General features: G+C 31.4%; 1 protein-coding gene across 2 annotated transcripts in view; it reads right to left on the bottom strand.

The window, feature by feature from the left end:
* Positions 1–18194, bottom strand: part of LOC140435528 (protein cortex-like) — a 28354-nt gene extending 10160 nt beyond the window's left edge. Inside the window, exons 1-5 of one of the 2 annotated variants that reach the window (XM_072524273.1) lie at positions 18061–18194; positions 15061–15236; positions 12536–12714; positions 5799–6019; positions 115–429 (exon numbers count right to left, since the gene is read on the bottom strand). In XM_072524273.1, the coding sequence (XP_072380374.1) occupies positions 115–429; positions 5799–6019; positions 12536–12714; positions 15061–15236; positions 18061–18075 (906 nt within the window). In that variant the 5' untranslated portion in view covers positions 18076–18194. The remainder of the gene's footprint in view (positions 1–114; positions 430–5798; positions 6020–12535; positions 12715–15060; positions 15237–18060) is intronic. The other variant, XM_072524274.1, reaches the window with a different exon arrangement.
* Between the last annotated feature and the right edge of the window lie 396 nt (positions 18195–18590).

Consider the following 18590-nt stretch of genomic DNA (forward strand, 5'->3'; position numbering starts at 1 on the left):
GAAGTATCTTCAATATACCATTGACTTACTACTGTAGGTAATTTAAAAAATATTCTATTAAAATAGAAATAACCAAAAAAAATACTAATTGGTTTTTTTGAAACAACCTCTTACCTTTGTGGTTACTGAACGGCAAGTTTGAATAATATCAAGTTCAGGATATTTCATAATAAGCACAGTTTTGTCAATTCCTACTGAAGTCAAATAGTTTTCATGGCAGGACAATGCTAGCTTTATAATATCTTCACTATGTACGCGATACCTGAACCTCTGCCATTTCAAATTTGCGTTGAACTTGGTCAATGTACCGTTCGAACATCCTGTTAATAAAATATTTGATTTTGTCCATTCTACCGAGATTATAGTACACAGCTTATCAGAAACTGAATTCTTGACTGAACAAGTGCAGCTGCCAATATTTGAGGACACCTGAAACAAAAATTGTTTAACAAATAATAAAGAAGAATATCTAACCACTCCAAAAGTTTTGGCTTCTTTTTCTTATAGTGCCGTGCACCTATAGTGCGTTGGATCTCCAGTGTTATTTATGTCTGTCCAGCTCTTTATGTTCCGTAGCCACGACATTTGTTTGCGACCTACTCCTCTCCTGCCTTCAATCTTTCCCTGGATGATTAGTTGAGGGATTGCGTATTTTTTTCCTCCCAGAATAAGGCCGAGGTATCCAATTTTTCGTACCTTGATCAATTTGAATAGTTCTCTCTCAGTATTTGCCTTTCTTAGAATTACTCGTTTCTCATCCTATCTGTCCATGGTATGCGGGACATTCTTCGCAACGTCTACATTTCGAAGGCCTCCAACTTATTAATGGAAGATACCCTTAACGTCCATGTTTCCATGCCGTATAACAATATGGACCATACATAGCATTTAACTATCTTGTAGCGGAGATTGAAGGAAATATTGCGGTTACATGGTTACGGTTTTTTCTTATTGTCATGCATTTAGTTTTTCCAGCATTTATCTTCAAGCCATATATTTTCCCTACGGTGTTGTTTATTGAAAAAATTTCACCCTATATACGGTTTTTAAAAACTTAAAGAATTTTTTTAAAAGAACTTTTTAAAAATTAGACAAGTAGATAAATAAAATGGTATATTTATTTTTTCCCGACACTATTATTTAATTTTTAAATAAAAATATCAAATTTGTCCATTCTTCTTATTGTACAGCCTTCTAACGAAGGTTGGCGATCACTTCTTTAAACGCTTTCCTATCTTTTGTAACGTGAACTATCTGTTTAACACTGAGGTTAGTCAAATCTCTAATATTCCTCAGCCAAGATTTCTTCTTTCTTTAAAAGCTTTTTCTTCCCTCTACTCTTCCTTGCATGATGACGTGTTTCTACTTCATATACCATTTGCGACCATACATAACACTCGAAGATCTGTCTGATAACCACACTCAATTTCTTATTTTTAAACATTGACTTTTTATAAATCATTTTCAAACTATTTGAATTCTGACCTTTATCTCCTCATTTTAACCTAACTATGAGTTTAAAATTCCTTTGAGGTATTTATACTTCTTGACCCTCTCTAATCGTGTACCCTCTAATTTCAGATATATGGTGTCAACTGCGATTTTCGAGAGGACCATGTATTTGGTAATATAAAAAACACATAACTGAAACCAGCTCAAGAAAGTTTGATACAACATAGGCAGAGGCTAAAAAACAGTGGATGACAGATGCAATACTATTACAGATGGAAAAGAGGAGGAAATATAAAGGAAAGATCTACGGAAGTATAAAGAAACACAACGAATAATTAAGGAAAAAATCAAAACAGCCAAGGAAATCTATTTGATGAAACAATGTAAAGAGATAGAAGAACTAGAAACAAAATATGATATGAGAAATATGAACAAAAAATAAGAGAAGTGACTAAAATGGGTCGAAATAGACAGCAAGGACACATAAAGGACAAAAAAGGAGTACTACTAATCGATTAACCAGAGAAATTAAGACGTTAGAGAACTTTTTCAAGATGAAAGAGGTGAAATTCAGAAAATACAAGAATTAAATTCTTAAGAAAGACAGAAGATCACGATAGATGAAATCAAACATGCTATCAAAAACTCTAAAGACAATAAGGCAGCTGGATTAGATGAAATACCAGTAGAACTGTTAAAACTAGTGGAAGGGGATAACTTGGAAATATTGGCAGATTTATTCAATACGGTGTACGATACGGGAAAAATACCACAAGAGTGGCTGAAGTCAGCATTTATAACCATCCCTAAAAAACAAGCAGCAAAAGAGTGATCTGATTATCGAACACTGGGCCTCATGAGTCATTCTTTAAAAGTACTGCTAAAAGTAATACATAAGAGAATATACGAAAGGCTAGAGGAGGATGTTAGCGAGACGCAGTTCGGGTTCCGAAATGGAATGGGTACTCGAGAAGGACTATTTGTCATCAACATATTGATTTAGCGATGTCGGGATGTAAACGTTGATCTACACTTGTACTTTGTTGACTAAATAAAGCTTTCGATAAAGTATATAAAAAACGAATATCAGTACTTATGAACAAGGGCATTGACAGTAAAATCATACATATATTGCAAACATTATATTGGAACCAAAGTGCCATAGTTCAAATTGATGGACACACTCAGAAGAAATGAAGATCTGTAGAAGAGTTAGACAGGGATGTGTTTTATCGCCACTTTTGTTTAAATTATATTCTGAAGAAATTTTCAAATATTATCAAAGCGGGAGTTACCGTTAACGGAAAATTAATTAACAACTTACGATATGCAGATGGCACTGTGATCATAGCAACGAGTATAGAAGATCTACAACATCTTATTGAAAGCTTAAGTATGAATAGTGCTGAGATGGGAATTACTATAAACGTTAAAAAAACGAAGTACATACTAATTACAAAAAGACCATAAAATATACATCACCTATTGACAATCAATGGTAACGTGATAGAACAAGTAGAAAAATATCAGTACTTGGGAACTTTGATCAATGAAACCAATGATCATACTGCAGAAATAAACAGGCGAATAGAAATTGCCAGATCAGCAATGATACGAATGAAGCCACTCCTAACGTGATAAAATCTAAATTTGGAGATCAGACTACGTACCATATTTTCAACATTATTATATGGAGCTGAGACTTGGAGATTAAAAAAATGCAATTTAAAAAGAATCTAGGCTTTCGAACTCTGGTTATACCGCAGAATATTAAAAATATCATGGACTGATAGAATTACAAATAAAGAAGTACTGGAGAGGGTTGGTAAAAAAAAACAGAACTAATCACCACTATACAAACCAGAAAACTGGAATACCTAAGCCACGTGATGAGGGGACCAAAATAGGAAATTTTGAGACTCATAATACAGGGAAAGATTCAAGGAAGAAGATCTGTTGGCCGAAGTTAGACCTCATGGTTAAAGAATCTACGTGATTGGTATCAATGCACATCGATTGATTTGTTAAGAGCAGCAAGTTCAAAAATAAAAATAGCCATTATGAATGCTAACCTTTGTAGGGAGACGGCACTCTAAGAAAAAGGTTTATTTGGTTTTATCTATACTACTGTTAGTACCATCTTTTTGCTTTCTCTGTTAATAATTTTTATAAGAATTTACAAATCTTTTATATTTTCTGCCGGCATCGTTTGCAAATCATATGTTATTAATAACTCCAATTCTTACACCTTTTGAAATGATTTCTGACAGACATTACCGGTTATATACCGCCTATTCACATATGCGGATGAGATTAATGTATATTTAACACACTTATTCTTATGGCGAAGTGTCTAAATAATTCGATTGACCATTAAGATAAGATTACGAGTCCAAAATGATCTATCGGCACATTTTCCAAACATTTGCTAAATATTAAAAACGGTAAAATAAAACTGCATTGAAATACACATTGCATCAAACTTCTAGATAATTTCTGCAATTTTGTTGAGACCAAATATGAATTTGGTCTGAAAGTGTCTTCCAGGCTATAATGAATAATTCCTTGAATCATAATTGGATCATTCAGCTCGCAATTTTGGTGGCGAAAAATGTTGATGTTAACGAAATTAACTTCCAGATTCAACAGTTGTTACCAGGTGATCTGATATCTTTTAAATCAGTCGACAGTATTGTTAATGAAGACGAAGCCGTAAATCATCCAAAATAATTTTTTAATTCTCTGCATATACCGGGGATGCCATCAGGAATTTGATAATATTTATTTCCTTAACTCTGTTAAATAAATTGGACAATGGACACCCACAAAACTTTTACAATAGAGCTTTAATAAATAATCCACAACCAGTTTCATATAAAAAAATACCTTTTATAAAAAATTTAACAGACCCAATTGTCCCATTTTTCAAAACATTTCCGAACATTAAATTAATTAAATACAATCCACTTCTAAATTCAAGGTTATTCTCAAAAATAAAAGTTAAAACTCCAAATTCATTAATGAGTAATATAATTTATAGAATAAATTGCAGTCAATGTCAAAGTTGTTATATTGGTCAAAGTCAACAGTGGCTTAAACAACGTGTCACTCAACACAAAAATGACTGTAACATACGAAAAAACTCTTGTGCCTTAGTGGACCACCACTTGAAGACAGGACATAACTTTGACTTTAATATTGTAAAAATCTTGGAACAAGTTGATAATTATAAAAATCGGCTTTTCCTTGAAATGGTACACATTAATAAAACTCCTGAATCTATCAATTATAAGACAGACACCAATCATTTAAGTAATATCTACTGCAACATGCTAAACAATATATAATATGATAGATCTTAACATTTAAACACAAACTTAGTAATTCTCTAGTAACTGTACCTATAATTTTATTACATTCCTAAATATCAGTATTGCAATAACTGACTACATACCATCAATTACATTTTATAGATCAATTTATCGTGTTCCTGATTCTTTCTCAATTCTGTACTATTAATTCCATCTTTCCACTTTATAATATGGATAATAGTGTCAAAGTAATTGTTTATTTTAACCTACTCACTAAAAATTGTACAATGGGAGTTCACTCTATAAAATATTGCAGTTACGATAACTCCTAAATAAAATCAAACAAATATGTCATTTATTTAGATATGCTAAAAAAAATTAAATTTTTATTCTTATAGTTATAAGTATTGAAATATTCACTGTGTTTACATATAATAATTAATTATTCTAATAAATTTACAGTTTTCTCCTGAAGAAGTCACAAAATCGTGACGAAATATTGAAACTGAACAAATAGAGTTTTATTTCCTGACCGATCGCTGATACTATAAATCAATATTTAAAACAGTACGGTCGAAAAATAATTTGAAAAAAAAAATAAAATATATATATATTGCCAACCAGCATTAACACCTAAATTAATACAAATACTAAGTGATTGACAATAAAAAAAGCAACTAAAAACATCATAAATATTTCACCTTTGTGTTCAAAAACTAAATATCCTGTAGGTGAATTAGATAAAACAAATAATGTAGTATATAGCAGTAATAGTGCTATATGTGAAGCTGTGTATGTTGGTGAAACCGGAAGAAATCTAATTAATCGTATTATTTCCCACAAGAGTGATTGTAGAATAAAAAAAACCATCTTGTGCTTTGGCCGAGCATGGTAATTGACAAAGATCATTTTGTGGATTTTGATAACATCAAAATTTTGTGTAATGAAAGTAATTTCTAAACTTTATCGAATGTACGTAATTTGCAAGATAGTTTCACCAGTTTGAAAAATTCTGACTTCTTCGTTTTTACTTACTTTATTTCCCAATATATCGTACACTGCTACCTGATTAATGTTTACAGCCACGGCAAACAAAGATCCATCCCTGTTCCATCTTATACACCTTTCCACAGTATTGTCGTAAAATTCCGTTGATACTTTAATGGTAACTTTTTTATCCGGGTGCCATAAATGTACTTTTGAATCAAATATGGTAGCAATATAACCTGTGTTACCCCAATCAACAATATTTTTACCTGAAAATGATGAAGATTATGAATAGACTTCGGCAAATATGCAAATAAAAATCTAGAAAATATGCGCATAAATATGCACGTGTTTACCCGAAAATATGCAAATATTTTACAAAATATGCATACAAATAAATAAAAAAATCGTAAAATAGTAACAATTTTATTTAAAAAAAAGTGTACATAACTAAATATTTCCTACTATTCATTAAGATTTACATTTATTTTAAGTAACTACATCATTTTTAAGTATGAATAAACTTATTTAGAATTATGGTAACAATAAATGACCAAGTGGTGTTTAAAATTTTCTAACAAAAACTTGTGGCTTCTGTCTGAGTACATATATTTATATATGGAAAAACTTCGTTCGACATCAACTGATGTAACGGGAGCATTTTTCAAACTAACCAAAACATTTGGTTCTAAATTAATTGTTTCGGAAATATTTCCAGCTAGAACACTGACTACTTCAGAAAGAATATGGTAACCTTTATTTTTTTCCATAGTAGCTTCAAATTTTTTTAAAATATCTTTTCCAATATTACCTCTAACGTTCCGACAACATGACGCAAATTCTTTTATTAATGCTGTACTTTCGAACAATGACAGTTTTGGTGATTCTAACTGAGTAATTGTTTTTTGAACAAAACTAAAATTTGATTTTATAAATGAAAGTTCTTGTTGAAGCAAGTTGCTCTGAAAAGTTTGTTTAGAATCCAAAAGAGATTGGGAACTTTCATCTGTTAACGTATCAATTATGTTCTTTATTTTAACAAAATGATCTGCATAAAAATTAGCTGCTTCTAACCATGTTCCCCATCGCGTTAAAATAGGTTGTGGTGGAAGAGGAATGTTAGGTAACATTTCTTTATAAAGTTGAATTCTTATAGGAGATTTAAGAAATACTTTTTTGACACTGGATATCATGGTATTTACAAGAGGAAACTTTTTTCGAATTTCCTCTGCAACTCTGTTTAATCCATGCGCTACACAAGTAACATGTATTAAATCTGGGAAAAATATTTTTAAATTTTGTCCTGCTTTCACCATATAAGGAGCAGCATCCGATAAAATAAGCAGTAATTTATTAGAAGGAATAGTTGTCGGAAGAAAAAAAGTTGCTAATGTTTCTTGTATAAAACGCGAAATTGTTAAAGCATTTGTTTTCTCAAGTTGCTGGCATGAAATAAGATGAGATTTTGGTAAGGTATCTTCTTTAAGAACACCAATCAATAAATGAGCAATATACTTTCCTGAGGAATCAGTGGTTTCGTCTACAGATATGTAAAAATAATTATCTGCAATTTCTTCCTTAATATTAATTAACACCGACGAGTATAGCCCGTTCACATTATTTCTTCTTAGAGACCGATCACTTGGAACATTAAGTTTGCAATATTTTTTTAGAAACGAACTAAAATTTACATTTGCTAATTTTGAAAGCGGTATGTTTGCAGACACTAATGCGCGACACAAGTCTTCATTAAAAGTTTCTTGCTCATCTAATTTTTTTCAAGTAGATTGGAAACATTTAGCCATTGAAGTTTGATGTTTTCCTCCTATTTTTCCTTTTTTTGCAATGTGTGAAGCAGTTCTCACATGTTGGTCTATCTGAAATTTCTTCTCACATGCTATCTATAAATAAAAATAAAAACCTTTATTTTAACCCAACCTTTAAAATATAAAAATATACAAGGTGTTTTTGGTTAATCAAATAACTGGTTTGGAAAAAAAAACACTCGCTAAGTGTTTTAAATGCAGTATTAATCCACAAATTAGTTTTTGTTACTAACCATTAGTACATCATATAACTTATTTTAAAATTCAACAAAAGTTTTTTTTTGTTAATTCAATTACAATAAAAATAATTGTGTTTTAGAATAGCTGACTTCATAAAAAAAAGTAAAGGTGAAAAATTTTTCTAAATACACACCATTGTATTGTACCATGGACAATTCTTTCTCACTAAAGGAAGCTATTTTTCATTTAAAAACAACCTACGAGTACTAAATTTCAAGTAAATACGTTTATTGGTTTTAAAGTTATTGTTGTTATTAACTAAAAGAATTTAATTTTTTTTAATTTTAACACCCTGTATCTCGAAAAGTAAATAAGTTTGACCCCTCATTAACTATATCGTTTTGTTCAATTTTTCGAGAAGTATCTACAGTCAAACGTTGTAAGTGTCATTTGGAAACACCCTGTATGTATGAAATATTAGATATTTAATAGAAAATATTAGATACTTACAATTTTGCCACAGACTGAACAGAAGATTTTTCCCATATCCATAGACAGCTCTTTATAAGGTTTAATCCACGTTGAAGCACTGGTTGTTTTAGGCATTATAAAATCACAATCTTCCTTTTTGTTACGCACAACGAGTGTTTACGCTTTAAATATCAAAACAAAAATGATTTACAAATCTGAGCATCAAATTAGAAATTTTTAGGTACCTAATTCAATAAACTGGGAGATTTTGGAAAATCCCTAAATTAGGAACAAAACTATTAGCCGTTTACCTGCTGTTAAGATACAATAAATTGTAGATAGATTTGGGGATTAGATCATAAAATGCAAATGAGCGAACCCTTAGCGATTATCTAATAACTGAATGCCTCAGTGACCGAGACTTTCTAAGAATGTTGAGGGCTACTTAAATTGATCTTCTTTGAAATTGTAAATGTTTTGTACCTGTAGAGATTACGTACTTAGATCATTTCTTGATTAAAATGACTACAAAATTTTATACAAGAATTGAAATAAATTGGTATGTTTAAAAATTTTCAAATACAGTATAAAAATCTGAACTTTTATGCACTTTATGCAAACTTTTATACAAATATGCCAAAATATGAAATATTTGCATAAAATATGCACAATATGCAAAATATGCAATATGCATATTTGCCGAAGTTTAATTATGAACATCTATTTCCTAATTTATAATACGCGTGTTAAAATTTCTGTGCAATATTGACATATTTTATTTGATAATGAGATTCAAAGCATTTTTTATTTTGTATTTGACAGTGTAATATACAGACTGGAATAGCCAAATGAAAAAAAATTCAAATAATTGTTTAATAAAAAAGCTCGGACACTTTGGTTGGTATTTTTAGTTGCGGGATTTACAATAAATCAGTTTACTGATCCAGCAAACCCACACGTTTAAGCGAATATCGTACACTTTCAGCAAAATGGAGAACAACACTATTATAATATAACCATTATTAATGGTTATATTATATTGGATATATTAACCATTTTTAATGGCTATATTATTACTATTATTAATAACAAATTAATTATACCAATTAATGTTCGGCAGTGCCTCAACCGACCTTTTTTAAATCCGCTTTGTCATTCTTTAAGTGTGCTGTCAATTTTTTCAGTTATTCTTTTGTTCAATTTTTTTTGTATATTTTTAAAGCAGTACTTAAGAGTGTTATTCTTCTGTAGTTTTTACAATCCATTCAATCACCTTTTTATAAATCGGTACTATCTGAGCTTTTTGCCAGTCAATTAGTATCTGTTTTGTTCTCCATGTGGCATTAAATATCTATGGTAATAACTGTGTTGCATTTTGTCTCATTTGTTTCAATATTGTCCTTGTCATTCTGTCATACCCTGGTGCCTTGCCATTTTTCATTTCTGCGATAGCTTCTTGCAGCTCATTTATGGGTATGGGATTTACAATATCATTGTTTATTCTTTGGTTCAAGATGTTTGCTTCTATAATAGACAGAAGTGTATTTGTAACATCCATTGGAGATATTCTCTCCATCCGTTTATTATTTCATTTTTTTCTGTGAGAAGTTCGCTAGTTTTATTCTTTATATTTTTTATGTATATTATTTTTTCTGTTCTCATTGATTTTGAAACTCTATAGAGCAATTTCTGATTATCTTTACTGTTTTCATGTTTTTTTTTTAAATTATGTCCACTTAACCTTTGTGCTTTCCTGTCCTCTTTGAAGTAGTTTCATAGTTGTTTTACGTTGCAACCCTCTATCTTTTTTTTTAGTGTTTTCTAGCTTTTGATCTATGGTCATCTGGCAATTCTCAGTATTTTTTTTCTTAATTTGTATGACTTAATATTTACATATTCTTGTTTGTTTATATGTTTTGTTATTGTCTGACTTAATTTGTTTTATTTTGGTAATACTACCAAATAGTGGTCACATAGATATTCTCTTTTGCTTGTTTCGTGACCAATGCTAATTCTGTTAAAAATTTATCCTTATTGTGAACCGAGTCATTATCATTTGGCCCATATACAACTATTATTACTATTTGTCACCACTATCTTGTTTTCTTTTATTAAACTATATATAAACACACGATCATTTTCTGTTTTTACCATTCCTTGACTTTTTCCCTCGTTTCAGTTGTTGTCAGTATATCTAGCCCTGTTTCTTCGAATTCTATCTTAAGTTATTTTTCTTCGCCGTGTATACTAATATTCCAGGTTTCCAACTTCCAAATCTTTTTACTAACCTTCTTATTTTTTTCTTCTTATATTCTTTTTGACGTGACAACGTCTTAAATTAGGTTGTGGCTCGGAGTCACTCATGAAGAAGTGTAACGCCCGCTCACGTCTGTTACGATGAGTCACCGAACGAGAGAGAGGCCCGCCGGACCGGCGAATGCCTTGCGTCTCTCTTCCACTCAAACATGATCGGTCCGCTGCGCGCGCAGCACTAGAGAATTAGGCGCGTTGAATCGGTGCGTGCTTGTGTCTCTGTCTTTCTCGAGCGTTCTTGGCGTTTGAAAACCGAGAAAGCGTCATAATACAAGTTCACACGTGTGGTTAAAGTATCGTCAGCTGTGTCTGTAGTGAAAATGTGGAGTGCTTAGATTCATCATTTACAACAACTACAACAATAAAGGTAAATAATTGTACACTAATATTTCATTATCGTAAACTATGATTGATTGATTAATTGTTAGATTGACACAAAAGTTGAGAAACTGAGTTTATAGGTTATGTCATACCATTGACAAATGTTGATAGTGTTAAGTAAATTATTAGTTTAAATTACTCTGCAATCAATCGTAATTCAGTCGATTGAGAAGAAACAGCGCGTATTGCTAGTCAAACATTTAAAATAACAAATTATAACCTCTAACCTGTCAAAACAGGGCGACCAAACAAACGAACTAAACCGACCAATCACCACGCGCGGAGTTAGAATTTAACTGTGTTTAGCAAGATTTTCAAATTCCAATTTTAGTAAATGTTTTAATTTTCAACTTTACCATTTACAATTACAAATTTTAATTAATTTCAAATTTATTTAGCAAAAATTTGAACCTTCGATCTGAATAAGTGTTTTGATTTTCAATTTGTGCAATTCTTATTTTCATTCAATTCCTTGTTCCTATTGTGCAATTTAATAATATTCATATCAATAAATATTCTACCGAGAAAAAGACGTTGTCACGTAAAATCTTCGCCCGTAAAACCGACTTTACAGGCAACCGATTTTTTGTACTTCCCTTTCCTCTCCATTGTTATTTATTGTACTTGTTTCATTAACTATTGTCGTGTCTTAGCTGACTTAAGAGGACGAATAACGCCTAAGGCATAAAGTAGTGTTTGATGTTTGATGAATGAGAACAAATGTCTATTTAATATTAGAATATTGCTGAATAAGACGTTCGTAGTAAGCAGATCTCCTACATTCACATTAATGTATTTTTTTTTATTTTTTCATAATTTTAATACAAAAAAACACTTATTAGTTTTTTAGTGTTTGTAGCAAATTTCAGTACTCACCCGGACTCATACATTTTATATTACACTTTTTATGTAAACTCACTCATCTATACCACTAATTATTTTTAAACTAAAAATTTTTACAAAGGACCGTTTTAGCTCAAACTATTACACCTCCAACCACCTTGGATATCTATCTCCTCCGCAGGAACAATACGAACCGACGCAAACGGCCAGTGAGACATAACACAGCGATCCAGAGCCGACATCCAACAAAACAAGCCACGTCCTGAAGAGGTGATAGACATCTAAAACAGGACAGACAGAAACATACCAAAGAAAAATAAACCAATCAGAGACAGGACAACACGACGATGAAGTAAGTTAATACTCAGAATAATTTTATTTTAGTTTTTTAATGTGACTTTTTGTAATAAATCTGAATCAATTAATATTTATAAAATAGTTTAAGATAGGTATAGGACATTGTACATGACATATATCGGGAATATTTTGAGTAATTCAAAAATCAAATCATATAGCACTTACTATAGCACATACTATAGTAAAGCAGCACTTTGTATAAAAAGTTTTTGTGCAAAAAATGCGCAACTTAAATTACCAATCGACGAATCCGAGCATTTTTTAAACATGTTTCTATTTATTTATTATTGAATTTATTCAAGTTTGCATCATCGATATGTTTATTCAATAGGTAAAACAAATAATATTAAATTACAATCAAAACTATTTGAGGAAAATATAAAAATGCTGAGTTTTATGAGAGCGTATACTTACAGAAATGTGTGTCCAAATCTGGTAAGTCCAAAAATACTGCTGGTGAATTAGACAATAACGGATGTCTTCTGGCCTCAACTGGCCAATGCTTTATAATTTCGTGGGGTTTTAAATCAACGTTCTCATTCCAGAAAATATCCCTAGATATGGATTTATTCAGAAACATTATATTTTTTAACCTGTAATTTAAATATTTATAAATAAAATAAATAAAATTATATAGAATAGGAAATCATTTAAAAAGATTTTAGAAATATTAAAAAGCAGAAATATTGACAGTGTTGATATGAAAATTATATCTATTCTATATTGGAATCAAACTGCCGAGGTAAGAGTTGACAACCAGAACACCTGAGATATCAAAATACAGAGAGGAGTCCGCCATGATTGCGCTACTCTTCAATGTCAACAGTATAACGGTATTTAAAGAAGCGCCCTTAGATTCAATAGACATTCTCGTTTGAGTCGTTAAGTAAGAAGGTCACTGCTCCGCATATCCTCCCTGGAATAACGATGGCGAGAAGTTTGAGAGAGCGATTGCTTTGAAGTTGCAGAACATAGATTTTCCAAATGAGAAATAGTGCACTGTAGGAAAACCTACGAGGCCTGGCAAGAGTCAACAAGGTTAATTAGTACGGGGTTTCAGTAGAATATACTGATCCCAGAACTTTTTCTCTTGTTAGGCAAAACCGCTTGCAGGAACAAGTATCAGTAGGTAGTGTGCTACCGCTCCGGGTGGACGTTCACCGTGGGACTCCTTAGCAGCGTTGGTAAACGCTAGGTAAATATAGTCACTGTCAAAAACCTACACAAGGTATGCTAGTGGAACAAGCCTTTTTTTCGGGAGGTCTTACCGCCCCCTGGCTTCGTGAGGCTGCGAAGCTCCTAGTGGCCTGTCTGTGTGTAGACTCGAAACTCTCCTGAATTTTTCTGAAAGAGTTACGTAAAATCTGATTTTCCAATTTTTATATGTAACGTTTACCTTCCATCTAGTTTCTCAGCTATCTGTGAATATTTAAAAAGTCTTCCCCTCGATTCATCGTAGGTGATTTTATTGGTAATAACTAGATTTGGGGTTCTAAGCGTACTAATTGGAGAGAAACACTTCTAGAAAAGGTAATGTAGGATCTTTAATTAAATTTCCTGAATAACGGGTCACTTGCAAGATTTCTTATCTTCATCGAAGAATCCTCCGTGATAGATTTACGTTTGTGCGATCTAGATCAAGCTCCACGTCTCTTTTGAATGTTCTAGAGTTTACTTATGGCCTTGACACTCATCCTATTATAATTGAAAATCTCTCAAGCCAGCTTTGCCCAACATCTTTCTTGTCCAAATAAAATATAAGTTCTGCTGAGTGGATCAATTTTGAAAATTATATAGACAGGCTTTAGAAAACTATCTCTTAGTGAACAATAACAAAAAGTGAATAATGTGAGTCGGATGATACTGTGTTGCTTGCGTATTCTGCGGAAGAACTACAGTTACTAATTGACAGGAAGAATACGGCTTCAAAGTTAATACTTTAAAAACTGAATATATGGTAGTCAGTAAATCACCGGTAGACGACTATATAATTACAGAATATGGTACCAAAATAGAAAAAATAATTGGAATATGAGCAAAAAGAGAAAAATTCGCATTAAAAAGGCCAGAGCAGTGTTCTTCCGAATGAAAAAGTACTATGCGATGGAGTAACTATTAATAATAACCTGAAAATAAGCTTTCGCTAAAGCAACTCCGGAGGTCAGCGTCACCAATCAGCAGTTTTGTGATCATTTAATTTTTATATAAAATAAATATTATTGCAATTAAGTTTAATTATTTTCAATCAAGCACTGCAGTATAGTTTTAAAATTTAATAAAAAGGGTATTTTGAAAAGGTACCTTCGTTAGTGAAATCCTTAAAGCTGCTACTTATAAGCTGGGTTGATAGATTGGCAAATTAAGAGATACTACTACGTGTAAAACAGAAACTCGAAATAGAAAAAATCATAAAAATACGAAAAGAGAAGTATTTTAACCATGTCATGCTACACCCGGAACGATATTAAGTCCACCATCGTACTATTCAGAGCAAAATATGTAGAAAAAGGGCTCCAGGTCAGAGAATAAAATTATAATAACAAATATAATCGCCATATAATTGCCATCCTTTAGTAATGGACAATGTACGCAGAAAAGAAATATCAGAGAAATGTGCAATTGTATAAAACCGTACGGGTTTAATAACCTAAATAAGTGGGTATAATAAAGAAAGGTGGGATGGAACAAATTAATTAATTGTTTGGCAGAAAGAAGAGACAAGTTAGCAGAGCCTGAGATGTCGGCAATCGAAATAAGAAGAACGGGTTGATCTAGCTAGGAAAATATGGTATGATATTATTCCAAGGGCATAACAGACAAAATTAAGAAAACAAGACAATGTTCCTAAATAAAGCTTATTTTATAGGACTTCAAGATTTTTTTTAACCATAAAATATAAACTGTATATTAAAAACATAATATCTTATTTTTTCACATACATACTGCGATAGTTATTTTGAAAAAACCTTTCTCTGGCTGTGTTAATATAATATAAGCTCTCATCAACTGATTTTTCATTATCGAATTGATCATGATCAATTATATTTTCATCGGTGTCAAAATCATATATAGATCTTTTTATAATAAACCTGTCCAAGGAAATGGGTCTTCCACTCTAAAACAAAAAAATAAGTATATAAATATTGGAATTTTTCTGATAAAAAAATCAAAAAGCTATAGAGATGTAGGGAACAACAGTTTAGTAAAATTTTGTTTGTAGAAATAAAATTTAAAGGAAAAGAGATGTGTAGAATATTAATATTTTCAATAATTTAAAGAAAAACTATATAGCTAGAAGAAGACGTAAAATAAAAAACATTTTAGTAAAAAACAGATCACTGAATTACCAACACAAGAGTAGACTCGGGTTTTATTCTTCTTAGCCTTATATTGTCCATCTTTGAGACATAGGTCTTTCCTTTCGCCAATCTCTATCCTGAGCAACATACTTCCAATTTCTTCCAACTATTTCTTTGATGTCATCTACCAATCTCATCTGGGGTCTTCTCCTTGATCGTCTACTTTTGTAGAGTCTCCAATGCTGTATTGTGACGTTCCAACGTTGGCCTTTGTGTCTAGAAGTGTATCCTACATAGCTTCATTTGAGTTTGGCAATTTTTGTTATAATATCCTCAACTTTTGTTTTTGATCGTACCTATCGCTCCTCTCCCTATCTAACAGTTCTATGCTTTACATTTTTCTTTGCGTAGCTCTTTCAGTTGTGGCTAGTTTATTCATATTGGCATTGGTTAAAATTAAGTTTAACATCCATATATCGGTATAGAAAGGATGCACTTGGTGGACAATTTGCTTCTCAAGTATTGAGGCATTTTGCGGATCTTAGGGTTTTTTGCGGGGTTTGTCTATGTTTGTCTTTGTTTTTTTTATCATATTCATTATAAGTCCAACGTATTGGAAACTGTCATTTCCTAAATTCGAAAACGAAAAGTCACAATTTGGTAGTTTTTACTTGGGTTACGAGTCACTGCAAAAGTACTGGGTAATATTGTGGGAAGAACCGTTGAATTGTGGGATTTATTATTTATCCAAAAAATTATTAATTTAATAGATTTATTACTTTTTGCATGATATGGAATATGTATATGACCGAATACTTACGTATTGGATCCATTGTTGCAGATTTGAATTTAAGTTTAGAAGAAAAGACTATTAAGAGTTGTAAGACCTTTAAATATTTAGAGTCAATGATAAGCCGAGATGGTATTTGTATGAAAGATATAGAAATGAAAATAGCACGGGGAAAATAAGCCACAAAAGCACTCTATGAAGTGATATGTAACAGCACTTCAAGCAAAGAAAACAAAAAAAGGATCTTTCAAAGCATAGTATTGAATATTTCCCTATTCGTAGCGGAAGTATGGCCAATGACAACATTAATACAAAATCAAATAAGAACAGTTGAACTGGACTTTAAGAGAAATCTATAAATTACGAGAGGAGATAGAATAAGAACAGAAGAAATATCGAACAAAATGGAAGCAGAATGCTCTATTACAAAAAAGTTGGAAAACAGGGCCTTGCAGTGGTGTGGGTATGTACAAAGAATGCAGAGTGCAGGTGGCCAAAAAAAATAGTGGACTGTGACTCGCCGGGATAAAGACACAGAAAAAGAGCTACTACAAGATGAAGAAGATACATAAGAAATGCTATGATAGATAGAGATCTTAGAGAAGATAACTGGAAAAATAGAGTGCTGTGGAAGACGAAAACAGCAAACTCATAATAGGAAAAGCCGAAGAAAAAGAAGACGAAGAACAAATGATTTAGAAACTTCGATGGACACACCGCAAACTTTACAATTGCAGAAAAGATATAGATTTAGTAGAAATGAGGGCTTTTATGGTCTTACTCATTTGTACTTAAGTTTTAGAACCAGAAAAGCAACTTATAGATGCTTTGCATGATACTGATGGCACTTGGCGATGTTATTTAAAACTTTATTAGTGGTAATAATATGGAGCTGAAAAATGGATAATTACAGACGTAACTGAAAAAAGACTTGCCAGCTTTGAGATGTGGTGTCATCGAAGAAAGTGGAAAATATCATGGACACAACACATAATAAACACGGAAATATTAGGAAAGACGAAAGAACAAAAAACACTCAACATTATAAAGGAAAGAAAAATAAGCTACTTGGGTCACATACTAAGAAATGAAAAATATAAGTGGATGCGTTTTTTTTGTAGAAGAGAAAGTGGAAGAAAAAAGACGTGGGGAGACGACACACGTCCTGGTTGAAAAATTTAAAGCAAAGGAATAAAAAAAAACAATAAAACTCTACCAAAGTGCTGCAGATAGAGTAAAATGGGCCGTGATGTACGCCAATAAACAATGAGGCACACGAAGAAGAAGATTATTGACACTAAAAATACGTGAATATTAGTAACATAATAGAGCAGAGAGAAATAAATAGAGCAGAGAGATTAACATTTAATCGAAAACTCACAAAAATTCACTAATTAAATATGCATTTATGAAAACTTTGTAAGTTTTATAAGATCTAAGCGGATTCAAGATGTATACCTATGCCGAAAAAACCTGCTAAGTACGGCATACAAATTAACTGACTTATTTTATCTGGAAAGAAATATTTGTACAATGATTACATTTATTATGGTTAGGGGTCCATGAGTGTTACTTTGTAAATTTATGTTTTATTTATAAAAAAAGCTGTAATAGAAGATGCAATTATAAACAAAACATAATATGTTAACTAAATTATTTCCAACAGCATCTTATACCGATGATGGCGTAGGCTGACATTTTTAATTGTATTTGGCCGTTAATGGTTAAGATACTGGAAATTCTCGGAAATACGTACTGATACCTTCAAATGGCATTATCAAAAAAATAGACAGAAATAGAAAATTTTCGACTATTATAGACATAAAAATATAAACATTAAATATACTCACTTGTCTTATTTTCATATTTAAATTTTTGTAAAAGAAATTCAACTGGTTTATAAAATAACAAACAAGATTACTAACAATCACATAAATTTAACTGGTGTGGTATTTTAGAATGGCACCAGAGCAGGTATTGAAATGGTCAGGTTTTTGCAGATATTAAATTTTTCTTTTGAATACACTGCTCATAAAATCATTAAAATTTTGTGGTATATATATATATATATATATATATATATATATATATATATATATATATATAGGAAAAAGTAGTCCAAAGTTTTTTGACTAGTTTGGAAAAAATATATGTAAATACTTTTTTTTTTTTGGGTGTGGTAGTCAATAAAAAATAGAGCTTTGCTAAGGCGTACTATTTATTCTGAATCCAAGCTTTCGGTTGTGTTTTGCCACCTTTATCAAGGTCTACAAAGAAAATTACTATGTTGTAACAATTTGAATGGTTAATTACTATTTAACTGGGAATAAGCCACAATTAAAGGTTAAAATACGTTTATTGACGTTTCAATTTCCACTTC

Source organism: Diabrotica undecimpunctata, chromosome 3 (genome assembly GCF_040954645.1).
Source record: "Diabrotica undecimpunctata isolate CICGRU chromosome 3, icDiaUnde3, whole genome shotgun sequence".
NCBI lineage: Eukaryota > Metazoa > Arthropoda > Insecta > Coleoptera > Chrysomelidae > Diabrotica > Diabrotica undecimpunctata.